Genomic DNA, 19,154 nt, shown 5'->3' with positions numbered 1-19,154 from the left:
ATAAACGTGTATCTGTTTTTGTTTCCATATGTTTCACTCTTTTACTTTACCAGCAGATCAATTGCTATCAGCCATGGCCGGTACCCAGAAAAATAATAAATGAATAAATAAAAACAGTTCAGGGTTCTTCTTATCTGATCATATGAAGTCCCAAATCCTGGCGCGTGTGTGTTTACTTTGAGTTTGAAGGACTGGTTGCACAGCTGGGTGCCGGGCTAACCAGAAACCTAGTGATCAGGCAACGTGCTGGTGCTAGCACACTCAGCTAGCATAGCTAAAGGAGCAGCCTCTTAAAGAAATCCACACGATCAAACCATAAGGTCCACTGTCCAGGCTTCACTGACCACAGGGTTTGAAGCAGAAGGAGCCTAATTATCAAAATCCACTAATTACAGCAAGTGATTTCAAATGACACATTCGCACGAGGGGGACTTTCACAACTCTCTATTATGACGTGAAGGACTGACAGTGAAGGAAATGGTAGTGAGGCCATGTTTACACAACCATGCATTAAAAACAAGGTGAGCAACCTGAGTGGGCACAAAATGTATTCAAAGCCATTGAGAAACATCAAGTGTCAAAGAGGTTAAACCTGGTGATATAATATAATGATTTATGTTACCTAAATAATACAGCAAATCTCCCCCGCCTAATCTGACATCTGGTTATATTTATAGCGTTTTGTAGCTTCTACACCAATAAAGAACAGTCCATTTGTGGCTTTCAAAGTGAGTGTAAAGGAAAGTGATGAGTATTTCTGTGTGCATGTGTCTACGATGCCTTGCGCTTTGAGCTATGCTACAGTTGGGCTTGTGGGCAGATGTGTGGTCTCTTTCTTTTTTGGCTCATACAAGGTGAGCTCAATGTTTCCTCTCCCCAGTGTGTGGCCACGGCGACACATCCTCCACGCTGACTGGTTAGAAGACATGTAGGAGCGAGGCGGAAGGGCTGATGCCTTAAAAGAGCCCCGATCGAGCCCCCAGCGATCAGACAGACAGCGAGCGCTTCATCACATGGAACAGCTGTGAAGGTGCACGCGGGGACTGCGGACGATTCAAAAAACTTTGTCTGTGGGGGGGATTCAGGTCGCGGACGCTTGTGCTAAAAGATTCTACGCTCAACCAGAGGGACAAGGCCAGCGTCTTGTTTGAAATATGAGATCTAGCCTGATGATAGTCGCTCTCCTTTGCTTTGTTGCATGGATGAGCTTGACCCATGCAAGCAGTGAGTATTAAACCTTACTGACTGATTGAATGTATTAATAATACGGTTTAAAGTTAATCTTTCTTTCTATTTATGTGTCCTGTTTAGCTCATGGACGTGTGTCAAACTGTTGTGAGCAATGGTCAAATACCAGAGGCATCCCCCTTAATAGGATTAGGCACTACACCAATCAGTCGGAGGGCATCTGTCCCATCAAAGCTGTAGTGTAAGTGTCACACACACAAAAAAAAAACAGACCAAGAACCACATTTGTGATCCAATTGCTGCTTTCTAATGAGGAATAGTTAGTTCAGAAGCAGAACTTCTAAAATCACAACTCATACATTTGGACTCCATTTAAAGCCGCATTTGTCTAATAAGTGCTTGTTTTCAATGACAGGTTTCACACAAAAATGGGAAAAAGGATCTGTTCTGACCCTAGCGACAGCTGGGCTATAAAGACTATTTCCATGCTGGAACGGAGAAGCGCATCAAAACTGCAGGGAAACAAAGCAGAAGAATCAACGAGCACCATCACAACAAGAGCGACCGCGTCACCCTTGTCAGAAAGGTGCAATACTTTCTTTGAAAGCACAACTGTACAGGTATCCTGGCTGCAAAGAGACTTTAGCGCTCTATTTATTAAAGCCCAATAAATTGTTAGTGTGCACTTTTCTAATAGCTTGTGATCAATTGCAGGATTTCGACCAAGCCCGAACAAACGACCCTGACATCACCTGGCTCGGACCCCGACAGCACCTGGACAACCGCCGCCGCCGCAAAGACGGACAAGGAGCCACAAATGTTGCACATGAAGGGAAACAATGAAGCGACCCTGTCCTCCACATCCACGAGCAGACCGAAGAAGAAGGGCAGGCGTCCAGGGAGGCGGCTGAGGAAGGGCAGGAGTGGGAGAAAGTGGATGAAGAAGAAAGTTCACGTAGTTTGCGAACATTCTGTGTCTTTGGACTGAAATGTATTATATTTAATTAACAGAACCCCAACAGAAACCTGAGCAAACTTGTCTGTCAAAACCTTCATTATATATTTGCAATATATATTTATATGTCTGCCACAGCTTGTGTCTCAAAGTATAATATTCGCATCTCTTTAAGTTGTCAATAAATCTCTATGAGCAAATAATGTGTTCTTGTTATGAGTAATGATCTGTGTTACCCATCTGTGCGTGCTATCGAATAATCTCGTGACGCATTCAAAGCGCCACCGAAACTTTTCTGAATCTGATAGGCCGAGTGGAAACCTACAGATTAAAGTCTGACAGCAAAGCTCGACAAGAAACAAAATCTGAGAGAAAGTTCAGATAAAGCTGGTTAGAAAAAGCACTTCAGGCTGAGTTATATTGGTGGATTCATGCAGGCAGTGATGCTCAGGCTCCCGTCAAAACCATCCAAGCCCGAATTGTAGTGAATAGGTTTTAAAAAGCTGGACCTGCCGTTGCCAAGGAGGAAAATCCTTTCCACATTTTTAAGAAGGGACCGGACAGGAGAACGTCAGCGGAGCCGAGGCCTCGACCCTCAGAGTTCAGGCCTTTCAAACAGCTGTTGCTTTGAGCAGCTCCAGGGTCTCATGGACGGGGCGCAGGTCCAATCCACAAAAACAAGCCATAATAAAATCAATTATTAAATTGTGAGAATATGAAGGACGCGTTGAACGACTAAACAAAAGGTCAAGTTTTATATCAGTTTAGAAATATTGTCTTTTTTATTGTCAGAGCGATTTATGCAACAAAATTTCACCTGTTTGTCTTTACAGAAACAATGTATTGCTTTATCTGAACAAGGGAGGGGGGCTGCATACCAACCTAGCCACCACATCCTGGAGGCCCTGCGTATGTGTATGTGTGTGTGTGTGTGTGTGTGAAAGTACTTTATTCTTTTTTGCGGTCGCCATAATCAGCACAGCATTAGTGGAACTGCAGCCCCTCTACGAAGAAAGTAAACATGTGACCGAAAGAAAAAGCACCTCACGAATGATGCAACATGTCACACATTCCATGTTGAATGTGAAAAAAAAACTACAAGTACAAGAGTATGAGTACACATTAACTGAAGTATTTTATTGCCAGCTGGTACTGCTCTGATACACTCAGTAACGCTGTGCAGGTAGCAGACACACACTCAGACCTGACACCCCCCCAGCGGGGGGCCTCATGGCGCCTTTAGTCACCAGGTGTTAGATTCAGCAGCTAACGCACCAGTGACTCATGTGCACATGTGTAATTTCCACTTTTATTTTAACTTATTTTAACCGTATCACACGTTTCACCCAGCAGCATGTTTGACGGAGCCGTTCCAGGTCGCTTAGGACCCGCTGAGTCCAGGTGTCTGGAGCGACCCGCGTCTTCTGCTGCTGCAGCGAAAGCAGCCGAGACCACAGTGGACCGCATGCCACAATGAAAGTGAGTGATCAACGTGTCATGAGCGGCACTAGATGAGGCACACTGTCACAGCTCTGCTCCCGGCTGGAGCCTGGACTCACACACAGTCACTCTCCTACTTCCTGCCAGTCACACGCCCACGCGTCCGTTCACCTCACACCTTTCCCTCCTGAACTTTCGCTTCTGGCTGGATTGCTTTGCCTTCTTGGCCCGATATGATCTCACAGTGTCTATTATGGGTGAAGCACACTAAAAGTTCTTTCATGTGTTATTGTTCTTTCCGGTTTCTGTCTGCAGAGACAAAAGGTTTATAGTCACAATTTTTCTCTGTTGCTTGTGTTTGATTGTTATTCACTCACATGGCTGTGTCTGGTTATTATTGTTTATTGTACGTGTACTTCATTTCTATTTGGATCAACTTTTAACGTGAATGTTCACTAATATTGAAAGTGATTTGTATAACCAGACAATTCTGATTTGACAAACAAAATCAAAGGAAATGGAAAAGAACAATAATATAATTAAGTGGAGGTGTGATGAAGCGATTTAACGATTTGTGCACTGAGAGTTAACCCGTCTGGAGCTCAGCTTCGCCCCTGGAAACTGAATCAAAGTCACGGGGGCATGGGAATATACAGTCGTCTCATCTTCCTACCATCAGACCCACACACTCATGCAGTACAAAGGAGCTGAAGGATGAGGCTGTGGTCATGTAGGTTTTGAAGGGCAAATACAAGACTGTGTGATTTAAAAGCTGCTGGTGTAAGACAAAATAAAGACGCGTTAAACATTGAGAAACACAAACCCATTAATTGCTAAACATATATAAACATTATATAAATTACTTTATATACTTTTGTTACTTAAATGGAATTATTGTGCTGAATTATTATGTAAGTCAGCTTCTTAGTCATATTAGTAGTAGGTATGATTGGCCAACAAGCAATGGGTGGGGAAAACCCATTACACTGTGGTTCAAGAGAACGTTGCTTTGACCTCAAACACTCCTCACCCGTAGCCCCTTTCACCTCCCCCAGCTGAAGCAGGCTGAGGCAGAGCTGTACTTTCTCCCTCAGCCCACAGATAGTAAACACGTCGAGCTCGATGCAGTTATAAAAAGAAAGTCGCACTTGACTTTGCAAGCGCCGCCAAACGATGGAAACATTCAAGCTGAAAGCCCCCCTAACCTTCCACCTGGTCTGACTGAGACCCACCATTCACACCGTCACGGCGTGGGGGGGGGGCGCGAGACTTGATGGCCACTTAATGGGCGAAAGCTATTAAACTGACTAGGCCGTGAGTCACCGGTGTGACACATAAAACCTGCTGCGTACATTTGAACACGTGTTCTCATCTCTGAATGTTCGAAGCTATACTCTATTATTATATTTATTATTACCGCGCCGAGGCTTTAAGCCGCCACAGCACCTCGTCATGAACATTACATAGGTTGGAAAATACATCCATTAAGTTATTAGCATACATAACATATGGTTGTATCTAAACACAAGGTTTTGTTGCTGAAAGACCTATCAATCCTATTTTTTATCCTCTTGTTGAATATTTATGTTAAAAACAACCTTCTACATAGTTTTAGTGTCTACATACGTCACATAAATTACATTCCAAGCTGTTAAATCTGACATGGATGCAGTCATCTACATGCACATTATGTCACCCCCCAGTGGACGTTATTCATACCTTAGATAGCTTAAGAACTTTTAGCAGATACTCAGTGACCTTCACTGATATTGGCTTCTGACTGCTTTTATTACAATCCAAATAAAAGTTAGGGATGTTTTGGATTCTTTCTTTTTTAAGTATAGTGAACATCTATCTAATACACTGCTCATTTCTTACATTCACCAAACTCAGCCGTTACATTTCAAGCCTTTTATTTTGCATTGTTTCTCAGTGGGAAATTATTTACAGCGTTACATTCATAGTCAGATAAATGTCACATAGTTCAAGATTAGATAATATATTATGCAATACATATCTTAACTTAACTAAATAGTTTTGCTGGATAAATGAAATTTTAAAAAATAGGAGAACTGTGGCCTTTTTATTTAGTAGTGTTATGTTTTTTTGGGAATGTGTCGACTATGTAAAAACCAGTTCTTTCCATCTAAAAAGGCTTGGCTGGTCTGTGTCCACATTGTACGAGGGTCAGCGCAGATTCTGTTGCCTCGTATTGTAGTGAAACTGAAAAAAAAAACACACAAAAATACACTTTCAGTAAAATGTTGGAATATTTTGGATGAGACCATCTTGACTCTTCAACTTCTGAACCAAAAACTACTGTGGACACAAGTTCACTTATCAATCACACATTTAAATAAAAGTTGACTTACACCACGACGTGTATGCCACACGACGATGTCCGTTGTACATGGTAACTCTTCAGAAAGTCTCTGTGGATTTGTGTTTTTGTAGTCCGCTTACAACAGTTTCCTATCCCACCTTTGAAAGAAAACAGAGACCATGAGCATTATTCCAATAATCAAACAGGAACACAAAAACATATGAAATAACAAAAGTAAAGGAAATAACAATCTCTTCACAAATCCTCACCTTGAGCTGAGGCTGAAGACACCAACGTGGTTACAAGCAAAAGCGACACCAAGGCAAGTCTTGTCATTGTGTGTCTCTGGGTAAATCAGGTACAGTGTGATGCGTCGCCTGCATTGCAGCCTCCTTTTAAGCCCACCAACACAGTCGACACGTTCATAAATGCTGCTTGCAGCTCGAGCGCGCTGCACCCACAGGTACGCACGCAACTGGAAAGCACAGTACTTATTTCCTACCACAGCGGCTCACTGGCGGCCTTTTGCCCTCCACTCATCGCAAGTGGTCTGAGGGTGTCTGTGCCTTTTCCACTGCAGGTGGTCTTTGCATATATTTTATAGGAACATTTGCAATTCAAATGACAGTTTTGCGTGGAAAAATCTCTAGCTCGGTCTTAACGTGTAGGTTTAGGATTGGGTTGAGTGCAGCGTTGCATAGTGCAGCTGCGCTTTCTTGTAATATAAATAACCTGGAAACGTTGTCATGAACTGAGACTCACAGGATGAACACAAAACCCATTATATGACAGCAAAGGTTAAGATACAAACCGACATTTACGTCGTCATTCTCGCTTTCTAACGCGGAAGCTTTCTCCCGGTAGGTTTTTGAGGTGAACGTCTACTGTTGCTTCTGTTCTCATATGTGCAACCACAGTTTTTACATCGAGACAAAATGCAGTCTCCTGTGCTGTTCTCCTGGCGTTTGCAGGCACACAAGCACTACGGATTACATGTTCCAATGAAACCCACATGGTTTGTGGTCACCTTTGTTCTTTCATGCAGAAGAGGAAGCGAATTGCAGCAGCAGACACATTTAGGCACTTAGATAAGAGATACATCAACAAACAAAAAGTAGGCCGTCATATGCATCTGGGTCACAGCACACACCATCCAGAATATTTTTAACTATTTATATTGGTATATTATATAAATATGCATTTTGAATATGCGTTACTTACCATTGAAGAACTGGATGAAGTAGAAAAAAAACGCTTATTTGGCCGCGTTGCCTTTAATTTCCGACAGGGTGCGTTAGCAAAATACACAACCTGCCAGTGGAAGGCAGCTACCAGATCCAAGATGGCGGCATGTTAAATGTAAATGTCAGAGTCCTTATACAGTTACTTCGCCTGAATTTTAAGCGTATTTTAATATCAGAATTAAATTGGACAGCGCTTACAGCGTGTTGTGACACAAAGCCTCGAAATTTACTAAGAAATAGTATGTTGTGTGCTAATGTTAGCCTAATGTAACGTTAGCTAGCTAGGCTATGCTGTTGTTTGAGTTCATTTCATTTGAGGTGGGAAGTAAATAAGTACATTAGTGTTTTTGTATTTTGTGTTTTGTATTAGTGTTGTTACCTAAGTGTAGCTTTACAAATATAAAAATTTAGGTATCTAAAGAGTTTAGTCGAAGAAATGCACTTAATATTGAATATTGAGTTTCTCCTACATTTGCCCTTCGCTGACTGAAAGAAAGAATAAAAAGGTGTAGTTCATGCGTTTTGTTCAATCTGGTTATTGCAAATCCACAGAGCATTTGATGCATCTTAGGTGAGTGTTTAGTTGTTTGTTTATTATTATTTTTCTGGTCAAAATCAGAGTGAAAGCCAGAATGATGCTGTGATCAGGTGATAAAAAACGTATGGAGGAGAACCCTGCGCTGGAACCTCCAGGAATCAGGGAGATTGCAGGTAAGGATTTACTTTTAGCATTTAATTTAAGTTAAAGCTGCACTGAAAACACATCAAAAATATAATTATGATTAATTTGCAAGTAAGTAAGTATGTTTTTAATGAAGATACTTTTTAACCTATTTATTCTATTGCCATAAATGCTGTAACATTTATAGGTATTATATACAGTACTTTTGATGGTGTTAAAAAATAAAGCTCGATGCTTCGTGGTGTCGTTAAAGCAACCTTGCCCCAAACTGGTAACCTGAATGTAACCTTCCTAATCTTAACCTCAATCTAGCCTTGACCCTAATGTGGCAGAAAACACTTATTTGATTTCCTTTTGAAAAGACAAATATACTGATACTGTACCAGGGAAATGACAAATAATGTGAAAATCACTACTTTGAGTTTTTACTGTAATGTGGTTTATTGGCTTTCGACACTTTTATTAATACATTCACATCACAAGAGAGTCGTTTATGAGTTTATCCATACAGGCAAAGTCACTGAGATGACCAACAAGATACATATCTATTGATATGCAGGATGTAACACTGATAAGCTCTTAAGAGAATCAAGAGTGAGCATGCCTAAAGGGAAGATTGAGCATAAAACAAACGGATTTCAACTGCCCAGATGAAGCAAGTTCTGTCACTTGTAAAATAGTTGGATTTTATTAGAAGGATCCATTATTGTTATATCACTCTGTCATTCCAGTCCTGTGTTATTATGATCATTTATACAGAATATCCTTTGGCTGTATCGCGAATTGTCGTGTTCTGCAGTGTAAGTATTGTAGTATATTGTTCTGTCATTTGGCTACAAGATAGAGATATGACAGGAGTTATGATGCAGTAGAGCTGCCTTACAGCTCATACAGTCACACACAGCTGTGGTACAGAGACATTTAAGCTGTTTAATTAACAGCCTCAATGCAAGATAAGAACTTGTGAATGATGCACTTTCTCTTTCTGTTTTAATTCGCAATCCAGACAGGGTCAATGGGCTTTTGCAAGCAGATCCCCATTCTTGTTAATCCTTTCACATTGTCCACGCTTCCTTCCTAATTTTTAGCATTTATTTCTGCTTTTCACTGAAAAGAATTTTTGTGTTTCATTCAAAAAAAGCCGGCAGAGTGAAATCAGTCAGCTGACACCCATGCCACCACTGGCTGGTGATTGAGCAATCTACTGTATAAACCTATACCTACAGTATATGGTTTTCAACTGCCATAAAACTGAATGTTGGAAACCAAATTGTTACAGAACACCATCCATCCATCCATCCATTTTCATCCGCTTATCCGGGGCCGAGTCGCAGGGGCAGCAGTCTGAACAGAGAGTTCCAGACTTCCCTCTCCCCGGACACTTTCTCCAGCTCTTCCGGTGGGACCCCAAGACGTTCCCAGGCCAGCCGAGACACGTAGTCTCTCCAGCGAGTCCTGGGTCTTTCTTGGGGCCTCCTACCGGTGGGACATGCCCGGAACACCTCCCCAGGGAGGGGTCCAGGAGGCATCCGAACCAGATGCCCGAGCCACCTCAACTGGCTCCTCTCGATGTGGAGGAGCAGCGACTCTACCCCGAGCTCCTCCCGGGTGACAGAGCTCCTCACCTTATCTCTAAGGGAGCGCCCAGCCACCCTGCGGAGGAAGCTCATTTCAGCCGCTTGTATCACTGACCTTGCCCTTTCGGTCATGACCCAAAGCTCATGACCATAGGTGAGGGTAGGAACGTAGATTGACCGGTAAATTGAGAGCTTTGCCTTTTGGCTCAGATCCCTCTTCACCACGACGGACCGATACACCGACCGCATTACTGCAGCCGCCGCACCGATCCGTCTGTCAAACTCACGCTCCTTCCTTCCCTCACTCGTGAAGATACTTACCAAGATACTTAAACTCCTCCACTTGGGGCAGGAACTCTCCAACCTGGAGAGAGCAAACCACCTTTTTCCGGTCGAGAACCATGGCCTCAGATTTGGAGGAACTGATTCTCATGCCAGCTGCAAACCGCACCAGCCCACGCTGGAGGTCCTGGCCCGATGAAGCCAACAGGACAACATCATCTGTTACAGAACACTTCTTACAAAACATGCATTGTAAGTACGCACTGTTTCCAAACTTCTGAGCTTTGTTTAACATGTCACAGTAGTGCGTTAATAAAGAGATTTAATCTAAAGCACTAAAACAAGTCAAACATTTACAGGATCAGATTAGTTCCTTATACAGTAGCTACAGTACAGTGAACTAAAGTACATGGTTAAACGTGGTAAAACGACAAACTTAGCAGTGATCTGCGATTTTTCCAATCTGTATGTTGCTATAAGCTTCTGCAAAATGAAACAGAAGTGTCTTTTTAAGAGTGATAGAACCATTACATTTTTAAGAAAGCAAGAGTAAGCTTAAATTCTGCCTTTGAAAAAAAATCCACACAGTCAGCAGGATGGTAGCATTCTGGTGTCATTTTATAGAGTTAACTCAGACAGGAGTGAGACAAATGTATGCAAATGAAATATGATGCATCTTTATACAGTATACATATTTGTCTGGCTTTCGTTCCCATATGTCCCATTTAACTACCTGCACTCAGCTCAGTGACGTCAGAGAAAGTGATTGTAGACAGCAGATCTAAATACTTTTAACAATAACGTTTTTTCTTTTCATTTTTATTGCTTTTTTTTATTTGTCTTTTGCCACCTTAAGTATATTTAAGGTAAGCTGTAAGTGGCAAACAACGCTGTTGTGGTTTGTTGTATTCACTCAGAACACGCTTTAACATGTAACGCCTATTTCACTTGAAATGGACAGGAAGAAAAATGACCAAATTTGCATGGAGGCTGCTCGGAAAGCTGTGGTTTGTGGTGGAAAGCCTCAGGATGTCCTTCCTTCCCCTTTTCTCACCCCTTCACTGACCAGGGTGGTGAACGCCGGAATAAGACAAATGGAAGATGACACATTAAGTTGCGTGATTCGCACATGATCCTGCATTGGCATTACTGCTCAAATTTCCAAATGTCCTATGTATCAATGCAGTCATTTCAATGCTTGATCATGAAGTTTACATTATTAAACTACACTTTGAAAGTTTTTAATACAAATGTTTATGCTCACAATGTTCTCTATAATTGCTTAACCATATCTACAGAATCAGGGTGAGATGTACTGGGCAGTTAAGTTTCCCAGTTTAGCTTCACCTGAATAGAAAATCTCAAGATCCATGCTGCAGCCTGTTATAATCCATAATATATATATTAATGGATTACTGCTTACATGATACATGTACTAATTGCAGGTTACCGGTTATTAATAGCAGTAAAAACAAAAGGCAAAATGATAATATTGAATTCTTAAGATTGACTATGCCTTAGCTTCAAGATGTTCATACCCCTTAGTCAGCTCTATCAATGCCATTAAGAAATCGCAAAAAAGGGAAATGTGTCATCCAAGTGTGTCCTTGACGTCCTCTACCACCTCACCCTGAGCCTGAAAGCCGAACACTGTTCATCCGGTTAAGTTGCCTGGTTCCTCTTCTAATGGGTATAAAATCTGGAGACCTAGTCCAGGGATTTCAGTCGTCTTCATCTCCCAGATCTACTGGTCAGCTTCTGCAAAGAACCTCTGCAGCATCTCAAGCCGTAGCCATGCATATGTGCATCACAAGAGTCGCATGCCTTGCTGTCCTCATTGGGCTTTTGGCAATGGTCGCAACAACCTCTGGTAAGTTTAAGCTTCTGCATCGTACAGTATGACACTATTAGGTTTAGTAATTGGACCATCTGCTTCATATAAATGTTCGTAACCCGCATGTTTTCTTCTTTTCAAAAGCACAAATTAAGGTGGCCCAATGCTGCACTGAGGCCAGCACCAGTAACATCACAGCTTCCATCATCGGCTACAGGATTCAAAGAAAAAACCCACCCTGTGTTCGTGCCATCATGTAAGAACTGCCACTACAGATTATCTGAGAGAGTGATTAACCTCAAAAACGTTTATTATATAAAATCTGGAATTTGTGATTGAACTCTTTTTTCTCCTCCAGCTTTGAGACCACAGAGGGCAGAGTCTGCAGCCACTGGAAGCAGGACTGGGTGTTTGAGAAGATCAAGGAGCTAGAGTGAATAGACTTCCCCTCTTCTTCTCTAATATTCACTTTTCTGACGTGCAATGTCACGTCACAAACATGCTCAGGGACATCAGCTATTTTTCTAACTGTTCTGTCTCGTGTGCTTACAGGGATTCCCGCAGAGGAAAGAGGACTACAACCTCCCAGCCATTGGAATCAAGATCCACAACCAGTCTTAAATTGTTTTAGAATATTTACAAGGATTTCTAACGTTAGACTGTAATATTTATTATTTATCACTATTTATTTGTTCTGCCATTCATTTTCCATCTGTGTTAATTGGGCATCCAACAATACAGCTACTTAATATATTAATGTATAGCTTTTAATGCAGCTCAGTGCTGTCTGCTGTTCTTTTAATAATTGAAATAAATATTAATTTAACTATCTACACTTGCTGTGCTGTTTAATACTGAAAATCAATGCTTGCCGTGTTTATTAAATGACCATGAGTCTTTTAAAGAACAATGTCAGGAGGAACTGACTAATGAATCAATTGTGCCATCTTATGGGTGGTTAACAGTACTACAGCACAATTTGTTTTACCCGTGTCATCCGCCGCTCGGGTTGCTGATCTGAAATCATCATGTCACGCATTTGCACGAGAGCAGAAAAGCTCACTGAGAAGTTTCAAACACTAGTCATCCTCATCTGAGGCACACATCACGCTCCTAAAACTCACAGCTCATTTATTGGTAAATACAGCACAGATTATAAGAGATTTTCCCATCAAAATAATTGTATTGTCTAATGCTACTTCAAAAAATTTGAATTTAGAGACAATAAAATTTGCACAACACATTTAGTCAAATAATGAAGACACAACAATTCTGAAAGGTTTTAAAAGTTAATTTATTTCTTTAAGAGAATTACACAAAGGAAACTAAATAGCCATAAAACTAAACGATGTGCTGAATAAAACATGGCATAAATGGCTCAGCACTTAATAAACATTGGTAGTATCAAAGCTGGTTTTCTAATGTTCCCCTAGCTCATGATGATGCATAGTGATCAATTAAGCAAGCGTGATTACCATATATTTAGGTACCAAATTGGCAACATCGTTTATTTCTAACTCAGCTTTACGATGTAATTTTTTTAAACGCAGTTGTCTATAAATCTGGGGTCAGACTAATAGTCGGTGCCATTAAAGAAGGACTGGGTTGTGGAGAAACCTCGGCCTTCATTAGTTGGAGGGACAGCAGCTTTGTTCTTTGTTGGACGCTTAGCAGAGGCTGACATCTTCTTCAGTCTAGAACTATATAAAAAAAGTTTATAGATCACATCATGTCCAAAAAGCAAGTTTTTAATAGTTAATTTAAAGAGTCATGTCACTGTGAAAGCAAGTTGGTTGTAGTACTGTATGTCTTATACCTGAGTAACTTCAGATTATTCCTCACCCACGCGTCTCTGCGAGTCGCACATATCTCAGTCTTCTTTATCGTGTAGAAACTGTAAGAATAATAATAAAAGATATTTTCATACAAACTAGCAGGTTTTTACTTTGTAATGAAACATTTAAAAGTAGCTGAGTTTGCATTTCTTGGTAGGTTTTTGCACTGATAACAAAAAAATCTTGGGTAATGGAAGGTAATGGAATGGAATTGTGATATTCAGAGGTACCTTAGTCTAATGGCGTAAAAATCTTTAAACACAACATAAGTAATAATTTCACAGACATCGCTATGATTGTAATGTAACAATTATCTTTCTGTATTAATACAAAATAAATCAGTGCAATAACGTAGCCATGACCACCCTTCCTTAGAGGCCGTGTAAAGCAGTGCATATAAATATTTTACTGAGTAATTCCTCCATTCTTACATGATGGCCTCAATCCGGCAGTATTCAGTGATGCTTTGCTCTCTGTAGCCTCTGATATGTTGGAATGGCACCAGTTTCCTACTGTATGTTGTACAACAGCTTTTGCCCCTATGGGAACCCACTGCAAAAACACACAAAAAATCAGTTTTGTCAGTTGTTGTTATTGAGCAAGTCGATAAAACAGATGCTGTAAAGCGAACTTACGTGCTGCTGAAGCCGGACCGAGGAGGCCGAGGATGAAGCAGAGGAGGACGGGTGCCACAGCGATCATGCCTCTAGGAACCATGTTGACAGTGCGGAGAAACGGCTCAAAACGTACAGAGAGCGTAACCTCAGCATATATATATACTAAAGGCATGACTCATTTTTTTGTCACCTGTGGCTCCTAAATTGAGGACAGGAAGCCCACTGCGCATCGTAGCAAGGGAGCAGACGCTGTCTAATTAAGTGCCATTACGCAAGGCTGAGATTGTTTTACGTGGGCACGTTGACTTTTGTGGAATTGCAGTTCACTGATGCGTTTGGATTATGTAACAGTGTGCCCCCATTTATATTCATCTGACATTCTTCATTTATGCCACTGCTGCTCATCCATCAGCTGTCATATTCCCAGTTTATTCTAATTTCTCCCAAGCTGCACCGTGCTGCACCGTCTTAAGCTCTCACCCAATGCCTGCGTTAATAAAAAGTATGTGACATAACAACAAATCATGTATCTGATACTTGTCTGTGCTTCCTACTTTCTCCCAACGAAACCTAATTCTATTGTCATGATTTGATATTGTGGCTTGAAGCTGTAGTCAGGGGCTTTTACATAATCAGCAATCTTTGTGGTAGGAACTGATGTTGAGATGCTTGTCAAAACCCCCCGCCTCCTTAGCATGACCTATTTAGCGTGCAGAAAGCTAGAAACTCCAAAGCTAGCTCAGCTGACCTACATAAGCGCCGCGTCTTCAAGCCGTAAATGCTCCGCGGCGCTTCGTGCGCCTCTGAATTGACAATTACAAGATGTGGATGACTAATTGCAAAATGAACAGCTCATGCATGGTAGAATACAGTAAAGGCTTCTGCTCACTGCCGTACTGTACTATATATATAATACAGTATGTGACGGCATTTAGGTATTTTTGTCAGGCAGCATTTTTTTTTTTTACAGACACAGGGGAGACATTTTTGGTTGGGTGATTCAGCTTGTGAAGGCCATTTCAGAGTAGCGCTGATGCTACACTCCAGAGGAGCAGATGTCTGCCCCCATCCTGCTGCAGACAGGCTGCCAGTTGATGGAGCTTCCAATATTGTGCCGCGAGCTGTTGCTACTCAGAATGTGATTGAAGCTAAAACCACGGCAGAAATGAGCAGAATTTTCATTCCCGCATAATGTTCCCGCACGAACCTAGTGATAATTTTAGTTGTCCGTTGTTTTGCTGATGTAGGGATTTTTGTTTCGTTTGCCAGATCTTACTACATCAGACAACGTTACCTTGCCTAAATTCGTTTCGGTTGTTATGCGTAGTCATTTCAGCACTGTTTGAGAAATCATAACTCAAATGTTCCCGTTATGTCTTGCCCAGGCTGTGACCTTCTTAAAAACTCATGCCCTTCCACTTGGCAGTCGGGCCCACGCAATTCATGCCACATTTGATGTAGTCTAACCACAGGTTGGTTGTTTTTTTGCCTTAACCCCTGTTATTGCAAACCACTGATGGCTGTCAGGCAGTAATAAAAAAGATGCAAAGTAAATGTCCAACATCAACCTGAGTGTCTGTCATAACAACAATGGGGAAAATCAGGCTTTTGTTTCTCAAGCTGTAGAGGAACAATGGCCACATCTTGTCTACAACACAACGCAGAGCGGTTTCTTCACTAGATGGGCAGCTGTTAATTGACTTCTATTTCACCGTTCCTGTGTGCGTCTGCACACGTGTGTGCGGCCTATTGTGTGCACCGATAAAAGGGAAGGTAATGCGATAAACCCAAGCATTGTCTGGTTTGAAAGCGTAATCCCCGCTAATCCTCCGTAAAACACAGCCTCTTATCGCCTCTCTGTCTTTCTCCTTGACATACCGCACCAGCGCACGCACACGCACAGTTCCTGTGAGGTTACACGCCGGCTTCGCATGTTATTTTCATCAATGTTTAATTTAGTATTGCTTTGCATCTGTTAGTTGTTGTTGTGATAATGCATTAGAATGATATCAGTTGTTAAATCTAAGCCTGTGAAATGTGAAGATTTGTTGCTTATTTTCTGTTTTGCTTCCGTGAAAACGACGAAACTTTCTTTTCCAAACAACTGAAAATGAATTAAATAAATTGAGTTTTCAGCTATTTAGGGTAGTTTAACAAGCTGTAAATGCATCATTAACAAATGCTTGCAACCACAAAACCTCCTCATCATTAATTTAACGTCACTAACTTCTAGTTCTTGCTCCTCTTGCAGCTCTGCTCAGCGCCTCACCAGCGCTATGTTGCAACCAAATGTCCACAAACGGGTTGCTGATATTTTCCGCTGATTTCAGCCTTCTGCATTTTTGCTTAAAAATATCTGCATTAGTAAACAGAGTTAATGGAACTGGCGTAGAGGGTTGAGTAAGAAAGCTTTTTTGTGGGTTGTAAAACCAAAACTATGAGTTAAGAAAACTGCTCAGAGGTGAGAAAGGTGTGAATTTGGATGCTTTTATATACTGTGTATCATCACTTATATAAGTTTAATACATTTGAGAGCTGCGGTTCATACTATTTGTGTAGATTTTTGAAAATAGTTATTTACTTTTCTTTTAGTCTTTCCATGTTTTCCCTTTGACTTGATCCCATCTTTGTGATCAAAAGACATACACTACATTTATTCTAATAACATTTAATTATTTATGTTTATTCTGGTGATCGGAAGATTTTTGGCCAGTGTGTTTGCCTGAGAGTGGGTGTCGAACAGACTCCTACCGGGCCCCTCACCCTCTTTTTTGGACTCACACCGTTAGACGAGCAGGAAAATAGCAAAGGGTAGAGGAGGGAGGCCGAGGGTAACAAGAGGGGGGTCACCATTGAGCCGTCCACCCACACAGGGCCCTCGCTGTCACCTGCGTGGGCTTGGGGGCAAGAGAGAAGCAAGGATGCACGCACACTCATGGGCACGCACACAAAAGGAACAGAAACAACACTTTCTAACCCCACATGTCAAATGTGGAAGAGTAGCCTGGAATAAAAGTGCTTTAAATTAGCGAGAAACTTCCTCGAAACTACAGGAAGGGGTATTGTTGTTCCCCTTAAAACCACTTCACAACAGTGGAGAGTTTAGGCAATGAGGGAGGAAAAGGCTCTAAAAGCACTTGGCCGTGGCATGATCTTCAAAGCCAAATGCCTAGTTTATCATAATTAGCATTGTTCCAGACTGTCAGACCCGTGAGGCATGGAAAACAATGCACTCTTCAATATTTTATAGAGGACTTATGGTAAATTACTTGTATAATTATGTGAGCCCGGCAGATTCTGTCCTCACCATCTCCTCCTACATCCCATCTGCCCTGTGTGTCCAGAGTGTGGGTGACTGAAGTAGCGGCGGGGGGGGGGGGGGGGGGGGGGTGAGGAATTATTGTGGAAAATTATAAGAAAACTTGTGATGTAACAGTCTGAGTTACACTTCTGCTGTCGAAGCCGACGCTGCAACATCCTGGGCTCCAACAGAACCAGCGTTAGAGGATGAAAAGAGGGGAAAATATAGAATTAAAAGACCTCTGTGACACCAGGAAGCGCCCATAGGTATTTCAGTCTGGCAGAGCTCACTCCTGGCCGGGGAGACTCCGGAGGATACAGTCAGCCAGGAGAGGTGAGGAGAACAGAGGAGAGGCGGCTGGAGCGATAGAAAGACGGGTATTTTTAGGGTGGTCTGTTATCTGCAGAAAGGAGGGCGCGCGATATCACAGCCAGGTCACACCGCTGTGGGGGGAAACAGCATGGGCTCTCCGCCGAGACGGCAGATAAGGAGGCGCGGAACAATGAAGAAGTCTGTCTCTCGAACGCACAATCCTGCTTCTACAAAGACTCACAACACGCACACGCCGTCCTGACCACATCCCCAGGAAGACGGCTCCGCGCTCACGCATCCTCTCGCACGAACCTCGCGGCGTCTGAGCGCGGCCTCGGAGCCCCGTCGGGTGAGCGAGGGGCTGTTCTGGGACGTCGCTCGCCCTCTCCCCTGTCCAAGCCCGGAGGGAGCGTCTCATCGGGCTGACACCATGTTTATGCAGTCACCCTCACAGCACAGCAAAAAAACACACGTCCTCCCACATATATATATATATACAGTTGTATATTTATATACGCCGTGTTGATTCCACCAGTCATCAAAATGAGCACACGACGAACACGCACGCGGCGCCCGTGGTGTTTTGGTGTTCGACGGAACCTTCTGTTCGCTTCTTCCTTTGTTTACGCTAAACACGCACATGCACAAACACACGTGAATCGAGTCGTGCGCCAGACTAGCAGCTGCCGCGCAGAGCGCCGGGTACCGACCGGACGCCTCTGTCATGCAAATGCTCCCGTCCGACCGCGCCATCGCGCGTGCGCCACAGATTTGGGAAATCTGCCGCTTGACGCGTAACCCGGAGAATATTAGTCTAGTCATGTGAATATTAAAGGGCCTGAGCTCCCAGCGCTCTGTGTAGAAACCCTAACTCACTCCAGGAATATCTCAGCGAGGCTTTGAGGGAAGATCCTTTCTCAACACCCCCCCCCCCCCCCCTCCCCCAGATAACCGCCACCCGCCCACCCAATCACATCCTCACTTGCACTGCTCCCTTCTCTGCTTCTTTTGTTCATCTCTCCCAGCCGCCCACGCACCTACCGTCCCTCGGGCTTTTCTCTTTACACGCTCACATGCGTGCGTGCATTTACATTTGGGTACCTTGTATGTACAGTACAGTACTTTGCAGTATTTCTACATGTCTGTTCCATTCTACTCGTTTTCTGTACTGTAAGTGCACAGATGCAGGCGCACAGGCATGTGCGTCAACGAAAACACAAGCAGAGCTTCTTTTTAATGCCTCACAATACAGATGTGTGGGCAGCAGCCATCTGGGGCCCCCGAGAAGGAGCAGAAAGCAAGCGTGCACGTCTGTGGGCTCGTATGGCGCGGTGGCTAATGGCCAAACGTGAAGAAGGGTCCGAGGGCTGGGACTCGTGCAAACCCCCTCCAGAGAACTGTGGCTCTCAGGAGAGAGTGGGAAAAACATCCCGACGGTCATCAATCAAAACTTGGGTGACACAAATGACCAGAAACAACAGGCTTCTCTCCATCCGTGTCAGTGTGTAACCTCTACCCAACAACCATGTCCCGCCCACTCGCGCCGCAGCCCCATAGGCTCCTG

General features: G+C 42.8%; 2 protein-coding genes across 3 annotated transcripts; one reads left to right on the top strand and one right to left on the bottom strand.

Annotated features, from left to right (window-relative positions):
* The first annotated feature begins 968 nt into the window (after positions 1–968).
* On the top strand, positions 969–2,348 carry LOC114844979 (regakine-1-like). Of its 2 annotated transcripts, none has more exons than XM_029132710.2 (4): positions 969–1,224; positions 1,312–1,429; positions 1,604–1,774; positions 1,903–2,348. In XM_029132710.2, the coding sequence occupies exons 1-4, from the start codon at positions 1,155–1,157 to the stop codon at positions 2,174–2,176; spliced, it is 633 nt and encodes a 210-aa protein (XP_028988543.1). In that variant the 5' UTR covers positions 969–1,154; the 3' UTR covers positions 2,177–2,348. The 2 variants fall into 2 exon arrangements, with proteins under 2 accessions (XP_028988543.1, XP_028988544.1); XM_029132711.3 differs by having other exon boundaries at positions 1,604–1,808; positions 1,903–2,175.
* Positions 2,349–12,801: 10,453 nt separating this feature from the next.
* On the bottom strand, positions 12,802–14,152 carry LOC114844980 (C-C motif chemokine 20-like). The gene is made up of 4 exons (XM_029132712.3): positions 13,996–14,152; positions 13,792–13,912; positions 13,342–13,419; positions 12,802–13,225 (listed from the first exon to the last, which is right to left on the bottom strand). Exons 1-4 carry the CDS (start codon positions 14,147–14,149, stop codon positions 13,099–13,101), a joined length of 480 nt encoding a protein of 159 aa, XP_028988545.2. The 5' UTR covers positions 14,150–14,152; the 3' UTR covers positions 12,802–13,098.
* Between the last annotated feature and the right edge of the window lie 5,002 nt (positions 14,153–19,154).

Source organism: Betta splendens, chromosome 17, assembly GCF_900634795.4.
Source record: "Betta splendens chromosome 17, fBetSpl5.4, whole genome shotgun sequence".
Lineage (NCBI taxonomy): Eukaryota > Metazoa > Chordata > Actinopteri > Anabantiformes > Osphronemidae > Betta > Betta splendens.
The sequence above is the reverse complement of the archived record's forward strand: the minus strand, read 5'-3'. Positions and strand labels throughout refer to the sequence as shown.